Source organism: Myotis myotis, unplaced genomic scaffold (genome assembly GCF_014108235.1).
Source record: "Myotis myotis isolate mMyoMyo1 unplaced genomic scaffold, mMyoMyo1.p scaffold_m19_p_8, whole genome shotgun sequence".
Lineage (NCBI taxonomy): Eukaryota > Metazoa > Chordata > Mammalia > Chiroptera > Vespertilionidae > Myotis > Myotis myotis.
In genome coordinates, this window is record NW_023416390.1 from 40,522,418 (window position 1) to 40,547,414 (window position 24,997).

General features: G+C 37.9%; 1 protein-coding gene across 3 annotated transcripts in view; it reads left to right on the top strand.

Moving 5' to 3' along the window:
* CCDC141 (coiled-coil domain containing 141) overlaps positions 1–24,997 on the top strand; it is a 166,458-nt gene that overhangs the window by 136,348 nt on the left and 5,113 nt on the right. For 2 of the 3 annotated variants that reach the window (XM_036320595.1, XM_036320596.1), the window contains exons 16-22: positions 85–264; positions 1,931–2,080; positions 8,947–9,087; positions 9,868–10,062; positions 11,647–11,830; positions 15,414–15,526; positions 18,291–18,407. In XM_036320595.1, the coding sequence (XP_036176488.1) occupies positions 85–264; positions 1,931–2,080; positions 8,947–9,087; positions 9,868–10,062; positions 11,647–11,830; positions 15,414–15,526; positions 18,291–18,407 (1,080 nt within the window). Of the gene's footprint in view, positions 1–84; positions 265–1,930; positions 2,081–8,946; positions 9,088–9,867; positions 10,063–11,646; positions 11,831–12,876; positions 13,603–15,413; positions 15,527–18,290; positions 18,408–24,997 lie in introns of those variants that run through there. The other variant, XM_036320597.1, reaches the window with a different exon arrangement.

Genomic DNA, 24,997 nt, shown 5'->3' on the forward strand with positions numbered 1-24,997 from the left:
AATATGTAATAAGAAATAGGCTTTAAAAAAACCTGTCTCCATGAAAATGAAACACAAGTTAATTTTAAATGCTCTGTATTCCAGCTTGAACATCTCCTCAAATCAAGAGAATTGGAGCTTCTAGAGCAGCCAACAGAACTGGATAATGCTCGCGATGCCCAGGTTCGCCTCCGTCGCTCTCAGGAAAAGCAGGCACATATAGACCAGCTCCACAAATTGGCCCTTTGCCTGGGAGTGGACATCATCTCATCAGCGCAGCGGCCTGTAAGCCACTTCGAACACCATCGCTCATCGCTAATGATAGCTGGGGTGTCACAGGGGGGAAGCTAGGCAGACTGCCTGGTGTATGCTACATTTAAAAATGCATTAAAGCACGATGCAATTATCGGTGGTGAGTTTCTAGCATCTATAACAAAAGAAAAACATTTTAAGAAGAAAAATCTGATTATAAAAGTCTTGTTTAATACATCTATTCTCATGCTAATTAAAAATGTGTTTTCTAATACAGCAGTTAATTTTTTTGCATTTAAAATGTGCTCAGTGCAACTAAGGAACTAAACTTTTAATTTTATTTTAGAAGTTTACAATGTAGTTATTGGAAGACTTTTAAATATCTTGGGAACAACTTGGATATTCCCATTTTAAACTAGAAACTATGAAATTTAATTATAGATAAAGTATTTCTGATAGAAATGTAGCAAAAATTGAGATGTGCTGTGAGTGTGAAATGCATACCAGATTTCAAGCACTTAGTATCAACAAACCTTACTAATATATTTATATTTGGTTGTGTGGTAAAATGTTAACATTTGGATTTAGTTGATTAAACTCTATTATGAATATTAATTTCACCTATTTTTTTTTTTTACTTTTTAATATGACTACTAGAAAATTTAAAATTATTCATGTGGCTCCTGTTTTATTTCTTGGGCAATATGCTGCCTTAGCATTGCAGATCTGGAAGGTATCCTAGAGATCACCTGGCCTGGGACACTCACTTTATAGATGAAGAACCTGAAGCTCAGAGAAGCAGCTTTAGCCATAAAAGCCCATCATGAAAGAGCCCCCTGGTGGAGACCAAGGGCTCTGGGCATTACCGTTGAACTGCTTGATTCCACAGGATGGGTGTACCTTACTGAGGTGTCTAAAGACAAGGAAATCATTCCAGACCAAATTTTCATAAACAGCAAATTTTCATAACTCCCAATTTAAGGAAAAGAAGGTTATGTTTATTCTGTAGACTATTAATCAAAATAATGGCCAATTTTATTTTAAAGTTAATTTAAGTATCCACTAAACTCTATGGAATGCACTGAACCTAAAGTATTTTTTTAATTGAAAGATCTAGGAATAAAAATATCTGTTAATGGAATCTATTTTTACCAAGAAGGGGCTTTTTTAAAAAAAATAAAGAGTTTTATTTTATTAGTAAATTTACTTTAAAAAGAAAGAAGTAAGACTCCTCACTTTGCACAAGTAATGCAAATTGTTCTCCAGTCACATCTGGCCTTGGCCCTGGCAGCTCTCTGCTGAGTGGAGATTGGAGGGAGCACTTGCATAATGAACCGGAGTTGAAGCTCCAGTTGACAGGAAAATTACTGCGCAGAAGCCAAATGTTTCTAATGCTTGCTTTCTGCCTTTTGAGGTAAAAATTACACCTTGTAATGAGTGGTGTCTCTGAGGAGCTGGTATGATGAGCAGACTTCAAAACTGAAGTTTCAAGACTGGAAGTTTAACGGTTCACCTTTCCCACCATGTTGGGTATCTGGCTTCTTTCTGAAGTCCTTATATTCAAATATGCTGAAGGTATTTCAGGAGCCTGTTTTTTAAAATTTCACTCATGAGTTTCATAATGCAGGTAAATAGCCTACTTGTCTCCCTGCTGCTTTGCCTGTTCCCTTTGTCATTGCCATTTCTCTTTCGCTTTCAGAGCTGCACTAATGTGTCTGCAAAGAACCTGCAGCGGCAGCTGGACATCCTTGAGGGGGAGAGCGTGAACTGGCGAGCCCGAGCCCAGGAGTATGGGCGGACCCTGGCCGGCAGCTTGCAGTACTGCGCCACGAGGGATGAGATAAGCGAGGTGGGTGGCAGGGGTCAGACTGACACACTACCAAAAGCCTCTCTGAGCCAACACTTGTCTCAATGTTTGTTTGCGCGTATGCACACACACGGAATCAGGAGACTTTCTTTTCACTCCTGACATTTAAAAGTTTTTTTCCTATCACCAGAGGATATTTTTTCCATTGCTTTTCAGAGAGAGTTGGAGAGAGAGAGAGAGAGAGAGAGAGAGAGAGAGAGAGAGAGAGAGAGAGAGAGAGATTGCTGAAAGAGAAACATCAACTGGTTGCCTCCTACACATGCCCTAACTGGGCACCTGCAACCTAGGTACATGCTCTTTGACTGGGAATTGAACCCTCAACCTTTAGGTGCATGGGCCGACATTCTAACACCAGCCAGGGCACACTCTTGACTTTTAATCCACAGAGCAATGGTCTCAGAACTCAATGTTTGAGTAAACTTCAGTACATTGTCAATGCATTGAAAAACCTAGAATTTATTATATGCTTTTTTTCTCCCCCACTCACACCCTTATAGCACGTATCTGTTGAGTGCATGCAGCCTGTCGGGGCAGGAAGGGTGACACTGTCCCTTTGCAGTCAGCTCCGCCTGCTGAGGTTCTATTTAAGTGCCACTGACTCATGGTAGAGCAGATGCTAAGGGCCAGGAGAGTGGGCTCTTCGCCTCAGAGGCTACAAAGTCTTATCACCAAAGTCAAGTATCTGATTTTTTATTTATTCAGAGTAGCTTTTCTGGCAAAACAACTCCTAGAGAAAAATAATGAACAGATGAAAAGTGTCCTTCACATCAGCGCACTCCCCTATCACAAAATTCAACTTCCTCTCCCTCAATTCTGCTTGACCCCCAAGCCCCAGATACATACTGGACCACAACCACTACCCTTCCCTAATTAAACTTTCCATTCAAAGCTCTACCTGTTCAGGATAGCAAGGGTCCCAACTCTCAACTGGGGGTTGACAGAACACAGGTTCCATGATTTCAGATCTATCCCCATTTAGAGCAAAATGTCTCTGAGTCCATTCGTCACAAATCTATTAGGAAACAGGGTGGGGGAGAAGGAAGTAAACCTACTTGAAGTTTCTGTTTATGACCAGTTTTACGATGTAGGCCCAAAACATATCAAACATTATCAAACAACATTAGAGCATGGACTAAAGTATTTGTAACTGAACTTGAAGAGCCCTTCCCTGCAGGCCACACTTTCATAAAAAACAGGTAAGGGCCAGGCAAGCACTGCTAGAGGGAAAGTAAGAGGGAACAGAGCAGGAGAGGCCACTTGGATCCCATTCAATGGGAGGGAAGCAACAACTAAATCAACAATGATGTTCATTTTAGCAATGTGCTGCAGGACTGTAGTTTCCACTCAGATGCTGTTCCAGGCAGCCATTTGGGGCTAGAGATTCATTCAGGGTTAAACTCATAGTGTATCCCGCCCACTAGGTAGTAGAATTGCCTCTTCTGCTTCCTGTACTGCAGTTAATAAGGAAAGCAATCCTAGGAGAGCATTATTCTCCCCAAAGCTATAAAATTTAGATTTGCAGTCATGAAAACAATGTGTTTACTATCTTTCCCCAAAGTTATCTTCTTTCCTCGTCTTCCTTCTCCCCATCTTTCTTTTCCTCCCTCCTCCTTCTCCTCCTGTTCTTCTTCTTCTTCGTGGCAACGTTTTTGTCTTGCTGAAAATTGCTCTTCCTGCTGTGATATTCAGCCTCTACGGAAACCACAAGTGGAGCTGGCTAAGGCTTATTCCCAGTCCCTTACTGCTCAGTTTCCACCTCCATGAAGCGCTGTGGCATTTGTGGTACTGGGTCTCCCTGTTCAGGCCCTTCCCACAGTGGGTTCTGTTTACAGGGCTGCCTTGTGATGAGCCCGTGCTGGGAGCCAGCTGGCAAGGACAAGAGATCACTCTTCCAGCCATAGTAGGGATGCCCCAGGATTGTCTGTACCTTACCAGGAATGAGCAACCAGATATGTGCAAGCTTGAATTAGGAATCAGATGTCACTCTAACATGATCTTAAATATTAAGAGACCTGTTCTTCCCCTTTGCTTCTACTTCAAACCCAACTAATCTTTGATGTAGGTTATACTTTCCCATGTAAAGGGTCTTTGAACATCGTTGGTCCTTTCTCCCTTTCCTTTCTTGTAGAGATATATTAGGCATGTCACCGTGTAGTGTCTACACCTTGGCCTTTCCAATCATGAGCCTAAAAGGGAAAGTAATTACAAGGAATATTTTCAGTGCCCTTTAATAAAATAAAGATATGTGTGTTCTGGCTTGTATTATGAATATCAGAGTACAAACAGATGACTGATTCCAAGTGAATATTTGACACCTAGGCAGTTTTATTATTTTTGTCTTCATTAAAATTTTGGTATAGATAATTCAAACATTTTGTAAAACTAAAAGCAACATGTTCCACTACTTTTTTTGTATAAAAAAATAAAGTCGGGCCCTAACCGGTTTGGCTCAGTAGATAGAGCGTCAGCCTGCAGACTGAAGGGTCCCAGGTTTGATTCCGGTCAAGGGCATGTACCTTGGTTGCAGGCACATCCCCAGTGGGGGGTGTGCAGGAGGCAGCTGATCGATGTTTCTCTCTCATCGACACTTCTAGCTCTCTATCACTCTCCCTTCCTCTCTGTAAAAAATCAATAAAATATATTTTTAAAAAATAAAAATAAAATAAAGCCAGGCCCTAACCGGGTTGGCTCAGTGGATAGAGCATGAATATATTTTTTTAAAATAAATAAAGTCGGGTACCTTACCAGGGAACTAGACCATGCATAGCATTTGATTTTTTTTTTAATTTCTTTATTGGTTAAGGTATTACAAATGTGTCCTCATTTCCCATTAACTCCCAACCTCCCCCCCTCCCCCACCCCCGAATCATGCTCTCATCCCCCTGTTGTCCGTGTCCATTGGTTTGGCTTATATGTTGATTTAAAAACACGTTTTTCTTCTAATATTTCATTGTTTTCTTAAAGGGCTTTTTGCAAGTTCACAGATTCTGAGTTGAAATGAATTTTGAAGGATATCTGGCTTAACATCTTAATTCCTTGGATGAGATGTATACGAAGTTTTCACCTATTGTGCCATAGGACTGCAGAGTTTCAGCTCAGAGAATGTCAGGAGTCAGCTTTGGGCCAGGGGCTCATTTACTGGCCACCAACACACCTGTCGTTTGCTAAACTCAGACTTCACCTTTCAGTGAATGTTTTAGTTCATTCAATCATTGCACAGCTGATGTCAAATGTACTTCTTTTCTATACTTTTCTCGCCTATCTTTACTCTGTGGTGTATATGTCATAGGCTGTTTGTATGATCTGATACAATAACAGTTAATTTGGTCATTTCAACCAAAATCACTTTCTTGATGTTGCCGTAACTAACATACATGGTTTTCACTACATGAAAGGCCCTTAGAAAAGGACGTGGTACCTCAAGGCAAAATGAAGTGAGATGTTCTAAATGTGATTTTTTAAAATGTGATAATTTCTTAAAGACAAAGAACCATGGGGGCCTTGATCATCTTTGGTTAAAATATTAGTTTTTTAAATTTCATATACTAAATGACATAGGAAATTATGAAAATTCATTTTCTCCATGTCTTCCTACTAGAAAACACAGCCTTCAGACTGACATATTTTGTGATTTTTTTCTCACCCATTTCCCACAAAGATATGTTTGTATGCATGAATGTTGAATTTCATTATGTTTTGTCGCCTGACAATATAAATAAGCTATTAATACACAAAGCACTATAGACATTCTCTGCCATATTATATGACAGAACATCATTACTCTTTCTTTACCATCTTCATTTAGAAATGTAGTAAGTTAATATTGAGCATATTTTCTTCTTGCAATCTGATAAAAAATTACCTCTACATTTACATGACGTTAATGGAAATTTGTAGCTAGAGTCTCATTATAGACCACAAACAATTACTTTACTGAAAAGAATAGTAATGACAGAATTGGGTTGCTATCCATTTTCTCAAATTTGCAATCAGAAGCTTTCATATAATTATATTACTTAGCCTGAATTTTTTTGCACTGTAGCAACATCTAAACATCAGGAAGGAAACAGAAAATGACTCTCTCTCTCTCTCTCTCTCTCTCTCTCTATATATATATATATATATATATATATATATATATATATATATACACATATATATATAAAATGACTCTCTCTCTCTCTCTCTCTCTCTCTCTATATATATATATATATATATATATATATATATATATCTGTATATCTATCTATCTACCTATCTACCTATCATATGTCAGAGTTTTTGTAAGGCAGATTAGAAATGATAAATTAGAATAGGGGAATGGTGCAGCTATAGACACATATACAATTATTAACCCTCCTGACATTGCATGGTGGTTTGCCATTGACAAAATGACCATGGACATTCACCCCCTAGAAAGAAAAGAAGCAGAAAATGTGTGTATAGATGAGTAAAAGACTTGATTGGGGCAGCACAGAAAATTATTTTTTTTTTGTAGATTGATAACTTTTGTTCATCATTTTAAGAGAAAAACCTAAATTATTGTCATTCAGCAAATATCAGCATGGCTACCTGTGGTGACAGGAGGGTCATAAGAATGCAGAAGTCCTCAGGAATCAGAGCCCAGGGCAGGTTAAAGCCCCTGGGACTTCAGTCACAGCCACCCGTCGTCAGGCCCACCCTGGGTCCATTCGATGACATGTGTAAGAGAATAGGAACTATTGTGATTTGTTCTGAAAACGTCCATCTCATATGGCTAAAATCTGTTAAAAGTTTGTTGTTTTACACCTACAAAATGCCTATTCTTTCTAAAGGATATAGAGAGCTAAATTGTAACATCATAGTTATATTCAGAAAATAAACTTAAATACATTATGGACACAAAACTTGCAGGGTGGATAAAATGGGCACTACTGAGGCATGCTGCCACCTATAACTTAAAACGGGGCAACTGTCTTCTCTTTCCAAGCCCCCTACTTTCTGCCGGTACAAGACTGGCCTTAAGCACAGCAAGACAGCGGTGTAGTTGCTTTATGGAAGGAGGGCAAGAAAGTCTTATCCCGAAATCTCTCCAGCACTAAGGCTTAATAGTCTGCCGTTACTTATTGTATAACAAATCATTCCGGTTAAATTGTGAGTCTTTGGGTCCCTTCATTTCAAATGCAAGCACCCCTGGGAGATGACAACATTGCAGCCTTCTCTTCCTAAAATGAGCAATCCTTGTCTGGATTGGGCACAATGGTGGGCAAGAAATGAAGCTCATGAAATGGCCATTAAAAGAAATGGACTACTTGTTCTGTGTTTTTAGTTCTGGCCAAACATGTGCCATAGTTCTAATGAAAGGCTTTTGTGTGAAATGTACTTCCTTAGTTTTAAAATGTCCCACGTCCCCTACATAAATTGGCCTTGTCAGCAACAGACTCACTAATAATACATTCTTGTGCCAACACTGCCTCAACCAGCACTAAGAATAGCAAGCCAGTCTCCTTGTCATCAGCCTCTTTCCCTTCTGTTTCTTCTCAACGAAGCTTTGTTCATTCCGAACCCTGAGAGAGGCTTACTGCTCCCTGGGACATTTGGTGAGGATGCTCATTCTGCTAGTGTCAAAAGACCTACAGTTTTAAAGTCTTCCTATTTCCCTCCTAATTATAGCTATATTAACTTAGTCTGCTTATTTCATAGCAAAGAGGAGCAAGTGAGAAGGTAGGGAAATCATACTATTCACTAGGGAAAAAAATCTCCCTCTGAATTATGTAAGACTTTCATAAATTTTTATGAATATGAATTATAACAACGTTTAAATATTTCTGGGTAAATTTCATCTTGCCCCAAGCTTTGGTGTTTTTGGTCTTTTATGTGCTCCAGTTGAGCAGTTGTCTTAGCCATCGCCACCATTCCCCATTGTTGACAAGCTAGCTAAAGTTAGAAACAGCTGCATGAACAATGATACCACAGTCAAGAGACCATGGCACTCAATTCCTTTAAAAATATGACCACAGGTTATGTGGAGATTAGATGGGAAGTTAAGTTTTCATATTAAAAGGTGCAGATAAGAAAAGTAAGCATGATTAGATTTCTTTTTGCTGAAGGTGGTTTGTGCATGCTGCCTCCCACTTGTATCTGCAGTGGTCCTGAATCCCAGCTGGGAAAGACACAACATTTAAGATGGATTTCCAGTGGGACCCAAAGAGAAAAGTGCCAGCAACTTTGTCAGAGGAGCTCATGTGTCAGAGAGAAGCCGATCCCATGTCACATACCCATAGTGCCATGAACATTCTTAGGCCTTTAGGTCATTTTCAGTGGAAGTGCTTACATTCTGAAACCAATGGAAATGAAATTGCACTCATTGTTTATCCGTCTTCAATTTCTTCATCCGGAATAGACTTAAAATTTCATGGCTTAGAATTAAAAGGTTAAGATTCAGCCTTTCTCTATTCATCACATATTTTCAAATAGATGTTGATCTTTCCCATCTATACACACAGGGAATGGAATGAGTGGAAAAATGATACCAAATAAGTACAAATAGGAAAATTAGAGTTGTCTAAAGTTCATGATATCTTAAAAACTTTATTGGTGGAGGCCAAAAGATATTCTATAACAGTAAGGCTAATTATAAATTAAACTCTAAAAGTACTAAGACAAATTCATAATTACTTATACTTTGGGGATATGTTTAAATTCACATTATATGTTCACTTAGCAAACATGTTTTTCTATTGAAAATCACTGAACACATCTTAAAGATTATGAATATTTTGAAGTGTTTAGATGTTTTCATTTATTAGAAGTGAATATTACTGTTCACATTTTAAGGAAATCACCTCTTTCTTTTTATTGACCTGCAGCTCAGAGAGTCATTCAAGGATATCAAAAAGAAATTTAACAATTTGAAGTTTAATTACACTAAGAAAAATGAAAAAGCTAAGAATCTGAAGTCTCTGAAATATCAAATTCAACAAGTTGATATGTATGCTGAGAAAATACAGGTAATGAAAAGGTGTGTGTATGTGTGTTTGCATGCACTACTACAGTTATTGCAAAATCATTTTGCATTTCAATTCTAGATGCCTAATCCTTGGGCTTTTTTTTTTCAGCATTGGGACTGAAAAGGGAGTTATCCATTTTTATAGCAATTAAATTTTTATGTAAAATACATAATAAATTGATTTATCTTTGAAAGCAGCTCCAGAATGGTTTCTACCAAACCTACCTAGCCTCTCTGCTTCCATTCTTGCCCCCAACACACAGAAACATACACACTCACACACATGCACACACATACACACATATATACATATGCATACATGCATATACCTTTTGTACATCCTCTTTTTTCGCCTTGCACCTGCTTGTATAAGGACCTTTCTCCACTACTTCTATAGTTCTGTACACCTACCTTGATTATCACATCTACAGACTAGATTATTTGAATGCCTTTTCCAGGAGACAGTGAACTTACTGAAGACAATAAAATATCTGATTTTATGATCATAGTCTTATTTTTAATCATAGTATCATTCTCAAAATGTGGAATAGACCCTGGTCTACAGTTAATTTTCTATATGTTTGCTGAATGCTGAATTAATATACTCTCTAGAAGAAAGCCCATTCTTTCCAAAATTCATTTGTAATAATTATAATTTTAATATATTATAATGGAGAAAGCTTCAAATAGTTTTCCAAAGTGTTTCTCCAATATTTAATCACCAGCTAGCCTCTTAAATAAAAATTGAATTTTATTTTAAAAAATTTATTGTTTGGCACAGGTTTTGAAAAGGAAAATGGAAAAACTTGAGAACAAGACTCCTGAATCTTTCTTAAATTACCCAAATAGTAAAGTAAATGTCCTTTTGGAAGCCATGAAGGATTTTCAAAAACATGTGGATGAGTTTGATAAAGTTGTAACAGATTACAAGAAGAATTTGGACCTGACCGAGCACCTCCATGAGATGATAGAAGAGGTATCTGCTTCCTGGCGTGGTGTCCATACTGTAATGCTGTCCTAGAAAATCACTTTGAGACTTTAAAACAATGCTGTAGTAGCTATTATTGTCATTAAGCCCATGTATCATTCTCCTTTCCATGATTATTTGTTTAGGACAATTACCTAAAGTAGAATTGCTGAACCAAAGGGGATGAATGTTACAACATTTTGATTGTATTGTCCAATTGCCCTTCAGAAAGACTTGACTAACTTTCTTTTACTAGCAACATATGAGAGTTTCTCATTTCTCCATAACCTTGTCAACTCAAGATGTTTAACAATCATGAAATTATGTTCACTGCTAGGTATCTGTTTAAAATACCAAAAATGACTTATTTAGTTCACAGAATATGAAAGTTTTTAGAAAGAAAGGGTGATACTTGGATTTTTCAGGTATAAAAATTGTTATTGGTGTTATTTTTATTTTCTCAAAAGGATAAAATGGAAAAGTATACATAAAATATATAAAATTGACAAGTTAAAGTTATTTTCACACACATATTTAAATATATTTTTATTGATTTCAGAGAGGAAGGGAGAGGGAGAGAGAGAAAGAAACATCAATGGTAAGAATCATTGATGGGCTGCCTCCTGCACACCCTCTCCTGGGGATCAAGCATACAACCAGGCATGTGCCCTGACCAGGAATCGTTCATAGGCCGATGCTCAAATACTGAGTCACACTAGTGGAGCTGCACACTTATATTGAAGAAACTTTGCACTCGAAGTTCTTGAGTGTTCTTTGTAGCCCATTTTTCTGAGATTTTAAAAAAACAACCAAGAAACAAACACCTCTATTTACCACTGATGCAGTAGAGTTTTTAGATTTAACGCCACATTAAGAAGGATCCAGATGATCACTCTTCTGTAACACACAGGTTTGCTGTAGCTCTGCGGCGCTTATTCAAAGCTGGCTCCTAACAAAGTCATGTGTTCCTATTTCCCACTCAGCGTAAGAGCTTGTGGCCTTGGTCAGACATGTTCCTTCCATCATGGTTATTTATTTTAGTGAAGAAATTCAGTTCTCCAGTGTACTTTGAAAATATGACTGTCTTCTATTACAAAAAAGGTCAAATGCTATTCCTTAGGTGATATTTCCTTAATCCATAGACTACATCTCATTCTTAAAAGAGAAGTCGTTTGAGTGATAATCAGGCAATACTTTATCCATGTATTGTTAATGGTTTCAATAAATTAGGCTGGACTTTGTGTTTGGGCTTTTTAGTTTCCTTTTAGCTTATATTTGGATTTTTAGTGCCATACACTTCTTATATTGCCTGTTCTTGCAAATATGCAACCTTCCTCTTAGGAATTATGCTCCAGACAAATTTAAGAAGGCAAGGAAATCAAATGAATTTTCATACTTTTTCTTGTCTGACTCTAATATCCAGGTACAAAGTATATGATCATGCTTTGATATTTTTTATTAAGACTTAGATAATTCAAACTAATGTGAATATAAAGTTTGAAAAAATTTAAACTTGATACTTCAGTGACCAAAGCAAAGAACATTAGAATGATGGTGTCTCCTTAATCTATGCTTTGTTCCATTTTAATGTAGTGTCATTTTTGGTGTGAAGATGCAAGTGCCACAGTTGTAAGAGTTGGAAAATATTCCACAGAATGCCAGACAAGGGAGGCTGTGGAAATCCTCCACCAGCAATTCAATAAGTTTATCACGCCTTCAGTGCCTCAGCAAGAAGAAAAGATTCAGGAAATCAGTGACCTCGCTCAGCGATTATATGGTGAGATCTCTCTCTCCCTCTTTTTTTAAGGATTTCAAAAGTGTTTTAATAATTCCATAAAGCTTTCCCCCCTCATATATGAAAGAGAAAACTTATTTGAGGCCATGACTACCTAAAGGCATAAGTGTGAATATTTTTCTAATGTATTTCACGTGGTTTTACATGAAATATTTTTTCTTTATTGTTGAAAGTGTTACAGATGTCTCCTTCTTTTCCCCAGTGAGTCCTTCTAGCCTGCACCCTCCCCCAGCCCCAGGCCTTTCACCACACTATTGTCTATGTCCATGGGTTGTGCATATATGCATACCAGTTCCTTGGTTAATTGGTGAGATCTCTTTTAAAATATGCCATGATTTCCCATGAAACAAACCTATGCTGAACCTAATCTGGCAGAAAGCAGAGGGTCACAAGTCCTCATGGTCCTCTCTACACCAACCTATTCAGGGAAAAGGCTCAGGATAAGAGCTCACAACCATCAAAAGTAAACACTGGGGAATAGAAGATGGAACTTCTTTCTGCAGATGAAGCTTGAGATTTTTAACTACCTTATGTAAACCTCCTTCTCCGTCCTCCTCTCTCCCCATTCTTGCTGCCCATCTCCAGGGTAATTCCAGAGTAATAAAACTGGACAATACTCAGCTTTTGTAGACCAAAAAAATCTAATTTCCACTAGTGTGATTCCTTGAAAAACATACAAATTTCCCATGATACTTTAACTAAGTATCAAGCTAAGACTAGAGTCTACAGCCTTCTCATTTCTATGACAGTTATGGTTTGTGGACATAAGAAAGATGGAAAATTTTCTCTTGCCTTCCTCTCACTCGTGGAGTAAATGGGAAAACTAAAATTATAATCTCATGGGTTCTTCTTTCCTCTTCTCCATGACTAGGAGAGGTAAGTTGTTAGCTCTACTCTCTGAGAAGTCCTTCTAGCTAAATGAGGCTCCCATTTAAGATGTCCCCTGGATAATGACAGTCCATGAGAGCAGTGAGGAATGTTTCATCAATTCCCAGACATTATTAACTGAGACCAAGACTTACTCCCAGTGACCAGGCAAATTCATCCGCCAAAGAAGATCGCAACAGGTGGTACAACATGCTTCGTTTGGATGCCCACAGCTGCTGCCAGATGGGGATTTTCTCTTAGTACATGAAGCACACTCACTGTCCATGGATTGACCTAAAGATTTGTAGAACAATAGATACTGCACTAACTAATATTAAATTGTTGTGAATGAATTGTTAATGATTTTCCAAAGGAAAAGAATAGAAACATCAAAATAATTAAATACAGATAGAAAAATTAATGAAAACTAATATGATGTCACATTCTTACTGTTGTTATTCTATGAGTTGCACCAAAAATTTTGGAGGCACTCTGTCCTCATAGCATTGTATATGTTTTCTTCTAGTATTATATTTTTTACACTGCAGCATAATTTCCTTTTTATTTGTCTTTTCTACTGACCACAAGCTCATTGAGGGCATGGGAAGTATATTTTATCACTGTATTTCAGTGCCCATTCAGTTTTAGTACACAGTGAGTACTCATAAAGACCCACCCCTCCCAGCATGCATGATTCTGTATCCTGCTTTGTTTTATATTCCTGCCCCTTATTACCAACTCACTTTTATATAGTTATTTATCTGTTTTCTGCCTTTCCTTACCAGACTGTAAACTCTATGAGAGAAGGGATTTTGCCTGTTAGTTCACTGCTTCATGGTACATACTAAGTGCTTAACAAATATGTGATGAATAAATGAATCATTGAAAGAACAGCATGAGTCTTTTCCTGTTAAATTTGGAAGTTATGCATTTTTAAAAATTTGCATCAAGTTAGATACTTTAGGACTATTAAATCATCTACTCTTTTTTAAAAAAAAATATTTTATTGATTTTTTACAGAGAGGAAGGGAGAGGATAGAGAGTTAGAAACATCGATGAGAGAGAAACATCGATCAGCTGCCTCCTGCAACCCACCCCCCCCACACACACCCCCACTGGGATACAGAGAGGAAGGGGAGGGATAGTTAGAAACATCGATGAGAGAGAAACATTGATAAGCTGCCTCCTGCACACCTCCCACTGGGGATGTGCCTGCAACCAAGGTACATGCCCTTGACTGGAATCAAACCTGGGACCCCTCAGTCCCCAGGCCGACGCTCTATCCACTGAGCCAAACCAGATAAGGCTAAATCATTTACTCTTGCAGGTCGCCCAAACATTACTGAACCCAGAATTTTAATGCAAGTAAATTTATCCGAAGATTTTTGAGTACCTATTAAGTACTAGGAGTTCTAACCAATATAAAGACAAATAAAATCTAGCTCCTTCATTCCATGGTCAGCTTAGAAATCATGATAAGGTAAATACAGTGAGGGAGGTATAAAGTGTGTCTATTAGTTCAGGCTGCCATAGCAACATGCCACAGACTGGGTGGCTTAAACAACAGGAATTTATTTCCCCCAGTTCTGGTGGCTGGGGGTGTAAGATCAAGGTACTGACAGGGTTGGTCTTTCCTCAGGCTTCTTTCCTTGGCTTGCAGATGGCCACCCCTTGCTGCCTCTTCACATGGACACCCCTCTGTGCACACACACTCCTGTTGTCTCTTCCTGTTCTTATAAGGACACTAGTCATATTGGTTTAGGGCCCTTAATGGCCTCTTTTTAACTTAATTACCACTTTGAAAACCTTATCTTCAAATAGGGTTACATTCTGAGATACTGGGGATTGGGACTACAGCATGTGAATTTAGGGAGGAACACATTTCAGCCCATAATGATGTGCAGTACAGTTCAGCCTAAACTTCGGATTCTAGTAGAGCAGGATTGAATCCCTGGTCCTCCAGTTATTGTCTGGGTTACCAGAAGAGGCTCTTTTGAGTCTCAGACTCTTCATTTGTAAAATACAAGAGAACCTACTTGAGGGGGATTACATTAGATAATGCATATGAAGTGCCTATGCACTCACTATGTGGTAGACATGTTCATTATTCCAATAGGGAGAGATTAAATGCATTTGGGAAAGATTAAAAACATTTTCACAAAGATGTTGCCACTTAAGGTAGAGCTTGAAAAGTAGGTAGGGTTTTGACAGTGGAAATGGAATGGGGGAATGGCATTCCCAGTACAGGAAAGAATGCCCAGTGGCTGTGAGGAAAGAGTTTCTTGTTCAGTTTGGCCAGAGATGAAATATGTGAGAGAATTAGGGTGATAAACATTTGAGAGAGGCAAGTTAAACCCATATTATTGAGGGCCTTGAATGCATACTCTCTAGGTACTGAAGAACCACTGAACCTTCTGAATTGGGTAAAACTGATTGGAATTCAGCTTTAAGAATATTAATATAGCAACATTATTTAGGTTACATAAAAGAGACATGATACAGTAAATGTAAGCATTTTTCTAGAATACCTGGTTCTCAAAAGTGCCTTTATTTATTTATCTGTTTAGCACATATTTTATTAAGCAGTTACTATCTACCAGAACTTACACCAGACACTGGGGAGATGAATTAAAACCTGTTTTGTTTTTCTGCCAAGGATTTGACTTTTAAAGATAGTTTTATTCCTCCTCCTTTCCAGGTTTTGAAGAAGGGCAGAAATGTACTGAAAAAATTGTGGCAAAACATAAAGAGGTTCTTGAATCTATTACTGAATTATGCAGCTCTCTCACAGAGCTTGAAGAAAAGCTGAAGGTAATGTCTTCTCAGAATATGTATGTTCAAGTGGTATAAATAAAAATGTGTTCATCAGGTGTCTTCTGGTGCAAAGGTGTTCTAAGGGAAATTCTCAAGGGACATAATGTACGCATTTGCTTCACACTTTTCTAACATAGTTATTTGGGTGTTTCTGATAATTAATTCTGTTTCTTTTTCATCACTGCAGAGAAAACACATTGTTGAGAATGAGGGCTAAACACAATTAAGGTGTCTCATTTACATTTTCATGGATCATATCCTAAAGGATAAATGTGCCCCGTTAAAATCAAACTAAAGTCTGCATTAAGTAACCTTATGTTTTTATTCATAAATAATGAACGTAAGTTTTTATTTTCTCTCCAGATTGTGGCCCAAGAGGAAATAAAAATAAAACTATGTTTTAGGTATTATGTTCATTGAACTATTAACTTCACAAAAATATTAAACTAATCATTAGCATTATTCATAGATAATAAAATCACTGCTATTTTGATTACTATGGCCTTGTAGTATAGTTTGGTATCAGGTAGCGTAATTCCTTCAACTATGTTCTTTTTTCTCCAGATTGATGTGGCTAAACAAGGTCTTTTGTAGTTCCATATAAATTTTTGGAATATTTGTTCTAGTTCTGGGAAATGTGCTATTGGTGTCTTGATAGGAATTGCATTGAATCTATAGATTGCTTTGGGTAGTATGGACTTTTTAATGATGTTAATTCTTCCTACCCATGAACACAGTATATGCTTCCACCTATTTGTATCTTCTTCAATTTCTTTCTTCAGTGTCTTATAATTTTCTGAGTTACAGGTCTTCTACATCCTTGGTTAAATTTATTCCTAGATATTTTATTTTATTTTTTGATGCAATAGTAAATGGGATTGTTTTCTTAGTTTCCCTTTCTGATAGTTCATTATTGGTGTATAAAAATGCAGCTGATAATGCAGATTGGTGCAGCCACTGTGGAAAGCAGTATGGAATTACCTGTGCTTCTATAGTCATTATAAGTTCCTATCTCACTGGTCTGCTACCCCCACATTCCCAGGTCTCCTGCTTCTAAACTTTTACTTCAAACACATGACCTTCTATCTCTGTTTCTCCAAATCTTACCATCTCTCATAGGCAAAGCCAAACACTGCCTCCTCCACATCACCTTCCTTAGGTGTCACTTCCTCTGGTCTCTCCTAGCATTGTGTTTTTTCCTGGCACAATCACCAATATAACTACCATTACCATCCCTAACTCACCTGCCTGTTATATCTGAGGAAATGCTATGGCTCTCTTCAGTATAGCACCCACACATTTGCACTATATTTTGCCTAAAGCAGCTTCTCCAGAAAGGGTTTTGATATTTATAGTAAAAACTCAAAGATCAGTACAGAGAAGAATCATTCTATAGCTCAGAAAGGTTGGATCAGGTGGTAAAAATGAGGAGGGGCCTTTCTGGCAAGAGAAACCGGCATCAGTATTGCCCTCAGGAGTTGGAGCCTGAATAAAAGCTTGTCAGAGAACGCTTCCTAGCACTTACAGATGTTTGCATGAGAAGCCTCAATGACTCGTTTTTATGCTTGATACTATGGCTCCTTTTAGGAGCTGTTAAAAAGTAGGCCCAGGCATCCCTGTCAAGGCTGAACTAGTGATAATAATCCTTTCTATTTGTATAGCAATTTGAGATTTACAAAGGATTCTCATACATAATCACATCAGTGATTTCCAAATAACCTTGCAATGGAGCTAGGGCAAATGTGTTTGTTTGTTTGTTTATTTGTTTGTTTGTTTCAGAGGGAAGCTCAGAGAGGTTGAAAGTGCTTTCCTGGGCTCCCAGTCAGTAGTGGTGGACCTGGAATTTGAACTTAGATATGATTAAGATCTAACGTTCTTTCTACAACAGCTGCCATTTGGAATTAGGTATCAAGTGTGTACTAATGCAGAATGACCTGTAATACAAACTAGTTTAGGTTTTAGCATTGAGGCTAAAGCTGAATATCACCCAAAATGTGTCCCCCCGAATCCTCTGAGTCAGTGTAGAATGTGTACTTTGATGGGGATGCCTGTTTCTTGAAGGCTCATGCAATGACCATGTTCCAGGTGGAACAGAGAACCTTCTGTTGCAGTAGAATCATCATTCTAAACTGGTGTTGTCACTTGTGTACCCGTGTCTTTTCCCACCTTCACCAAGTCCTCTCAGCCCTCACACTGGCTCCACAGCAGTTTGCAAACCCCCTCAACCTCCATGACTATGACAGAACCCCATGAAATGCAGGAGCAAGATATTGTCCTTTGTTCTCAATTGTGTGTGTTTTTTAACATTCAGTGATATTTCCTCCCTCTTTTCATGAGTTTCGCAAGCATTTTGTTAAGTTCTCTGGATATCCTGCTTTTTGCTACACCAGAAATCCTTAATCATTTTTGCCTCATGGCTGCTCCCCCAGACTCTCCTAATGGTTTAAATTGCAGCGTACAATCACACCTTTCTCTTAAGAATGCTCCTGCAGGTGCATTCTGTTGTAACAATGACTTTTTTTTCCTTCTGGGCCTTTGAACAACCAATTTTTATTGGCAATGAACTTTATCAAAAGAATGAGGAGGGGAACTGTGAACTTGGAGGGGTAATTTCATCAATCTTATGGGAGGACATCAGTCTGGTGTGGAATATATTCACTAAAAGGTTGCAAGTGGCCTTTTTTCTTTCAAGTGATTATCATATGGCACTGTCCCTCCAACTTTTCTGGCCCAGGCGCTCACTAACTATCACTTTGTACAGCAGGGAGATGCTTTAAAGATGAATCTGAGTTCGGAAGACTTCCACGATGATTGCATTGACCTTCTGAAAGAACCAGTGAGAAGTAAGCAGACGGTTTTCAATGAAGAAATGAATAAGGTAAAGAAAATTGCATAGCCTTGGCTACTCATTACTTCTGTTTTGATGTTCAAGGCATTGTGCATTGCAAAAAAAAGTGTATTGAAGCCTTCTTAGCTATATGGATCAAGTCTCCCAATGTAAATGCAATGCGAGTGCCCTCATCCCTTACTGCCTTTCTACCTCCTAGTTAGTCCTTTTGCTCAATGCTCTTTCCTTGAGTCCCTCCTAATGAATACTAGAATCATAGCATTTTACATTGACACTGAGGTAGCCATTTAAACACCATACTGTCACCCCAACCCATTTCTATTTCTTTCATCTTTAGCTGCCTCTTTAATTGTCCTTTCTTTCAATCCCAATGTCAGATTTTATTTTTCCCACTTTATGATACCACCAAGCTATGATTTTATTGTTTATAGTACCATTAGAAAACCTTAATATATGAAATCAGATAGTATCTTGTTCCCAGAGAATCTGCCTTTAAGATATTTCCAGGCACTAAAATATAGAATCCAACTGAAGTATGAATACTAAACTATTTAGGGAAATGTTTAGATTACTTTAAGTCCTATGCATTACAGATAAATTAAGCATGTAGCAAAAACTGCAAATACCCACAGAATGCAAATGTGTCATGATATCAAATGTATTATTTAAATCACATCATTATGGGTTTCGGCATAAGTTGCTCACTCTCTATTCATAGCTGCTGGACTATAATTACCTCCGGACTCTTTGCTTTGCCAAGTTGCTTGCTCCCTCTGTTCTTCCTCTCCCAAGAAACTCAAGTAACAAGCAGAATCAACAGTATTCTCAACTACCCCAAATTAGTAAAGAATATTTATTGTGACCTGAGACTTAAAAAAAGAAAAATCTCCCCAATTGTTGTGCACATCTCATGAAAATACAGTTGTTTCCTCGGAGTTAATACAGTTCTCAGAGCTTGTTTATATGTCCTTTTCCATGGGTTAAATGTATGTGAAGATCTAGTTTCATTATATAACCACCAGACAATACGAACCATTAAGCAAGCTGCCTTTTTTGATGAGGTGACCCTGGTTCTTCTCTGAGGCAAACCTTGGACAACTTGTTGGATCCTAATCTTATATCTTAGCCTTTGGTTACTCTGATTGGTCTAAATCAGGGTTTTTCAACCTTAGCACTACAGACATTTTGGCCCAAAGCATTCTGCTTTATAGGATGTTTGGCAGCAGTCCTGGCCTCTATTCTGAATGCCAGTAGTAGTCTCCCCCACCCCACCAGTTGTGACAACCAAAAGTGCCTATAGAAATTGCCAAACATCTTCTGGGGAGCAAAATCACTCTTGATTGAACTCTACTAGTTAAAAAAATAAAAAATAACATTGAATGTATCACATTTTCTTAATTGAGTTTCTAAAACATACTAAATCCAACACCATATTTTTGTAATTCTGCACATTTTTCTACATTGTCAACCACACACATTTACAAAGATTAGAAATGAAAGTTATTGCTACCAAACCAAGACGTAGTAAAAAATGATTTTTCTTGCTATTATTTTGCTTGGAAGAAGAGTTAAAGAAACAAATTCCTTTCAATAGAAAAAAGAGATTTACCTTCATTCAAAAGTCATTTTTATTTTCATATAAAGTAAAAGATACGATCGATCATTAGTTATTTAGGATAAAAGTGAAGGTCCACAATTACAGCTGTCAAGAACCCTCATTGGCATGATTTCATGTATAACATTCAGTACAATTGGCACAGAAAGCAAAATTAAAGGCAGAAGTAATCTTCACTTTTAAGTATCACAATCACATTTACCCTCTGACTGTCTCTATCACTTATATTATAGGTCAGATGTAATGACTCCCCAAAGCACCATGTGGGCAGATAATAATAAGAAGCAACACATAAAAAGGTTGTTGAGGTTTCACTAAGTTCAATTCTAATACCCGTAAATTGTGTTGATCTTCCTTGGGAAATGATAGAAGTCAGGAAGAATAATTCCACCAACATATCACAAGAATTTATTAATCACAAGATTTTCTCCTGGAGATAGTAAAGTGCTTCTCATTTTTCTGACCCAAAAATGCAGCAGGTGGAATTGGGCAATTCAGTAAATGCAATGCTCATTGCACTGCTAACAGATTAGTGATGGTATTTTAACCCCAAGGTGAAGACCGAAGCTAAATCAACAATAATATGTGAAAACTCCTAAGATTAAATGGAGATGCAGAGTATTAAGAGACTCGCCTAAAGTCACAGAACTGTTCAGTAGAAGATGAAGGCTTGCCATGCCAGCAATTAGAGTTATAGAATTCTAGTACTAGAAGGGATTTAACAATCACCTGATCAAATCTAATTTTACAGTTGAGGAAACTGAGGCCAAAAGAGTTGATATATTTTGCCCTCCAAAAATCACAGCAAAGTAGTGTCAGAACTGGGCAGGCAGCCCAGTTCTTCTGAATTTCAGCCATGTAACTCTTTCCACAAGACCAGAGGGAGCTCCAAGGAACTGCTTCATATAAGTAAGCTGTTTTGTAATGATACTGTAGATTCCTATGCCAAACCTTTCCCCTCTTTGCATTCATCTGTTTGCATGATGGTTAATAAAGCAGCAGCATGGAATTACTTTTATAGCAAACAGTTCAGTGGAGTGCTCTTATCAGCCTGGGAGAGGACACTCCCTGGACCCTCCTCCTCTAATCCTGATCCCTCGGTAGGCAGGGGGAGATGATCTTGAGACATTTGCTTTGGAAAAAATTTGGGAAGAAGACAAAGCGTTGTTCACCACCTTCAGTTCTCTTTTATCTTGTTCACTCTAAGTGCCCAAAGGTGCCAAGTCAACTCCTTGGCTGCCCAAAGCCCCTTCCAAAGTCCCAGAAATGCCTTTCATAGACCAAGCCCTATGTTTAATGTCTTTTTTTCCCCACCACTTCTTACTTAGCTTCATTTAATTGTACTTAGCCCAAGATAAGATTGAGATATTTTGGAAGGTAAAGTCTTGTGGTGTTTCCTTAAATTTACCACAGAGATGGCTTCCCACTCTATGTACTTTGAGGTTTGGTGTTATACTCTTTGGTAGATGTAGAATATCATTGTATTCTGTATTCATTTTGTTTGGCAATGATTAGAAATCCAAGTGATTATGTTCATCAGTGGAAATGAAAGTTCAGAAATCCTGACAAAATATCTGAGGCTATAGATTTAGGGTTATTAAATAAAAGTTAACTGGTCATTAGATGTGAAAGTGGGTGAGATCTTTGAGGGGAAAATATATAGAGAATATTACAGAACGTAAAGACAAGATCATTTGTTATTCATATATTTAGAAGTTGGGAAAAGAGGAAGAAATCAACAAAAAAGACAAAGAGCAACCAAGGCTGTAAGAGAAACACATTGAGAATGGGATGTGTTATAGTGAATTAGATCAATTGCCCAGCCTTTTTGCCAGAATTAATCAGGTTGATGCAAATATGCCCTACCTGTGCTGAAATATATAGATTAACTACCTGTTTGTAGAAATACACACACGTACACACACTCTCACACACACTGTTTCTACTGTCAGAAGAAAAACAGTTTCATGGTGGGGAAATATGAAAAAAAAGTTGGTATATGTGAATGTTGGGGAACCATTAGGAAAACTAGTAGATCCAGGAATGTATAACTCAGATTTAGAAGGAATGTTTATAAAATTCATAATGATTTAGAGACTGAAAGCTTATTTGCATTTGAAATTAAGGCAGAAATGCCAAAAGCCAACATGATTTGCTCAGAAAAACTTGTATTAAACTCATCTTATTTTTCTTTTTGAGATGATTATTTACTGGGAAGTTCTAGATTAGTGCCATAGACAAAATTTATTATGGTTTCAGGAAGTCATTTGATAAACACACTCATGTTATCTCTTTTAAGTGGGAAAATGTGAGCTGAATGAGAGTTTGGTCTGGTGATAATTGTACCCAAGTGTCAAGTAGTTCATCAATGTCACCCTGGAAGACAGCTTTCCTTGCCTGGGGTAGACATCTGGCCTTGTCCTAACCTATGCAGTGTTCAACATTTTTATCAATGATATTAATGGTCAGAGAAAGTACGAGATTTTAGTAGTTTAAAAACTCGGTATAAATTCATAGTCCCATGTGGTTCCAACAAAAACAAAAAAATAGTACAATCACTTTAATAAAAGCATATATAGATCAAAGAGATAATTTGGTTGCTTCCCATTCTGGAAAGTAAATGAATCCTGGAAATAAACATATTTAGAAGGAATATTAATAAGTTGAAAATTTTCTAAAAAAAAAGATTTGAGAAAAATCTCTTATTGCCAGAAGTTATCAGGTAGTGTTATTTTCTGCAGAAAGTATTTTTGAGGCTTTAGGAGTTGTAGGGAGTGAAAAATAATACTCTTGGATTGCCTTTTTGAGTTTGGCACAGTCCGAAAGGGGGACTCAGCAGTCAGGAATCAGTAACCAGTAAAAGCTGGATTGGAGGACATGACTGGGACTTATGTAGAGGGTTTCCCAAAATTTCATCTCTGATTTAGACATTTTTGTCTACCCAGCCACTTGGGTGCATAGCTAGACAACCACAGGCTTCCTGTCCAGGGGTTTTTCATGCCTTATAGCCAATGTAAACGCACCCATTTGGTGGAAGGCAGATCTGAAACCAAGAACATCAAAGAGAGAGCTGCGATTGTTGGGTCTCTTCTACTAAACCCGCAATTAGGTAAGTCAGTTCCTCTCCAGGAGGGATTGAGGAGTCGGGAGACTGGCCTGGACTTTTGTTCTAGTTTCCCTCCTAAATTTTTTGAAAATTTTCACACATTTTAAAAACATTATTCTTTCTGGAGAGCCATAGGTTACTCAAAGAAGTCATTAAAGAGTTGCCTGCCCCTGGGTAATCCTTAGATCAACAAATGTCTCTGCTTCCCTGTGAAGCAGGTCATAGCAGTTGGACCAGGACCTCCAAAAGGTGGTCAGGATGATGAAAGTTCAAAAACAGAGACAGAGGGGCTGTGGGACCAGTTCTCCCAATGGTAAAGGGCTGTTTTAAGAGGAGAGCAGACGGACATCTCTGCTACTCCAGGAGGCCAGTATCCATTGGTGGGTACTGAGAGATGGCAGCTCTTTGCTAAATATAGAAAGAGATTCTTAAGATAAGTAAAGCATAGAATTATCTCCAAAGAAGGCACCTTCAGGAGAAGTGTGCAAACAGAGGCTGCCAGATGGCATAGAGAAGATTTTTAGACTGAATGGGAAGTTGGATCAATGTCCGTAAGAAAAGGAAGAAAAACATCCTACTTTCAGGAAAAGATAAAAAGAGGCAGAGGTAAGGTGTAATAGGAAAACCAAAAAAAAAAAAAAAAAAAAAGGGAGAGGCATTACCTACTGGGTATGTGTTTATTTATTTATTTTTTTAATTGAGGGACTTTTAGAACTCAGTTAGATGCAAAATGCAAACTTCTCTTAAATGGCTGAAGAAAACCACTTTCTCTAAGCTGGGTTTATGATTTCTCTGAAAACAAGTCATGTCTGTAGGCTAGTAGAAGAAGCATTGTTTTATTTTTACTTCTAACCTTCAACCTAAAAACACATTTATTTCTCAAAACTCACTTATAAAGTATGTCAGGAGCAGGACTCTGTGCCCAAATGAAGAACTCAAGGTCAAGACATGATATAAGTTTCTTATGTGCAAGCCGTAGCATTGGAACAAAACCAGTCATGGTTAATTAAGTAAAACATGCATCCAAAATGCTGAGGAAAGGCAAAGAAAGGAGTCTGTGTAAAACAAGCTGGTTGGGATAGATGGGGTCCCTTTCAGCTTCACTGTTCTTTTGAGTCTGTGCCAAAGGGTATATTTGAGCCTCTTCTTAAAACAGAGATAGACGTGAATTAGTGGGGAGAAGTAATAGAACCATGTGAGCAGTAGGTGCTGACTGGCACAACTTACGTTCCCACCTGGGACAGAAAGATGAGTGGCAGGTGTTCCTCTATTGCATCTTGGTGTGTTTCATTGTGAAAGGTCATAGTGTGTGACTGTTCCATTAATATCTACATTCCCCACTAGGCTATCATCTCCATGAGGGCAGAGGCTGTATTGACTTTTACTCACCATTTCATCTCCCCGATGCCTAGCACAGTACCTAGTATATCACAGGCTCCCCGTAGATATTTCTCAATGTGAGAATAGAAGTAAGGGGCTGTAAGGAAATAAAACCAGCCATTAAAAATGACTAAGTCTCTAGAGTTGTCAAATTCATAGAGACAGAAAGTGGAAGGGGCTGGCGGGAGAGAGAATGGAGAACCTGTGTTTAAAGGGTTCAGAGTTTCACTTTGGAAAGATGAAAAAGTACTGGAAGTGATTGGTGTGATGGTTGCACAATAATATGAATGCATTTACTGCCACTTAACTGTACACTTAAAAATAGTTAAAATGGTAAATTTTATGTTATGTGTATTCTGCCACAATAAAAAATAAAACGAAAATAATGACTTTCCTGAGGAAGGAGGGGGGCTGGCTATTCTGGTGGAGTCTCAGAGCTCACCTAGCAGGGGAGCCTCTGATATGTAGGAGCAGAGTTCACGGGGAGTGTAGACAGATAAACTGACACAGAATTTGCTG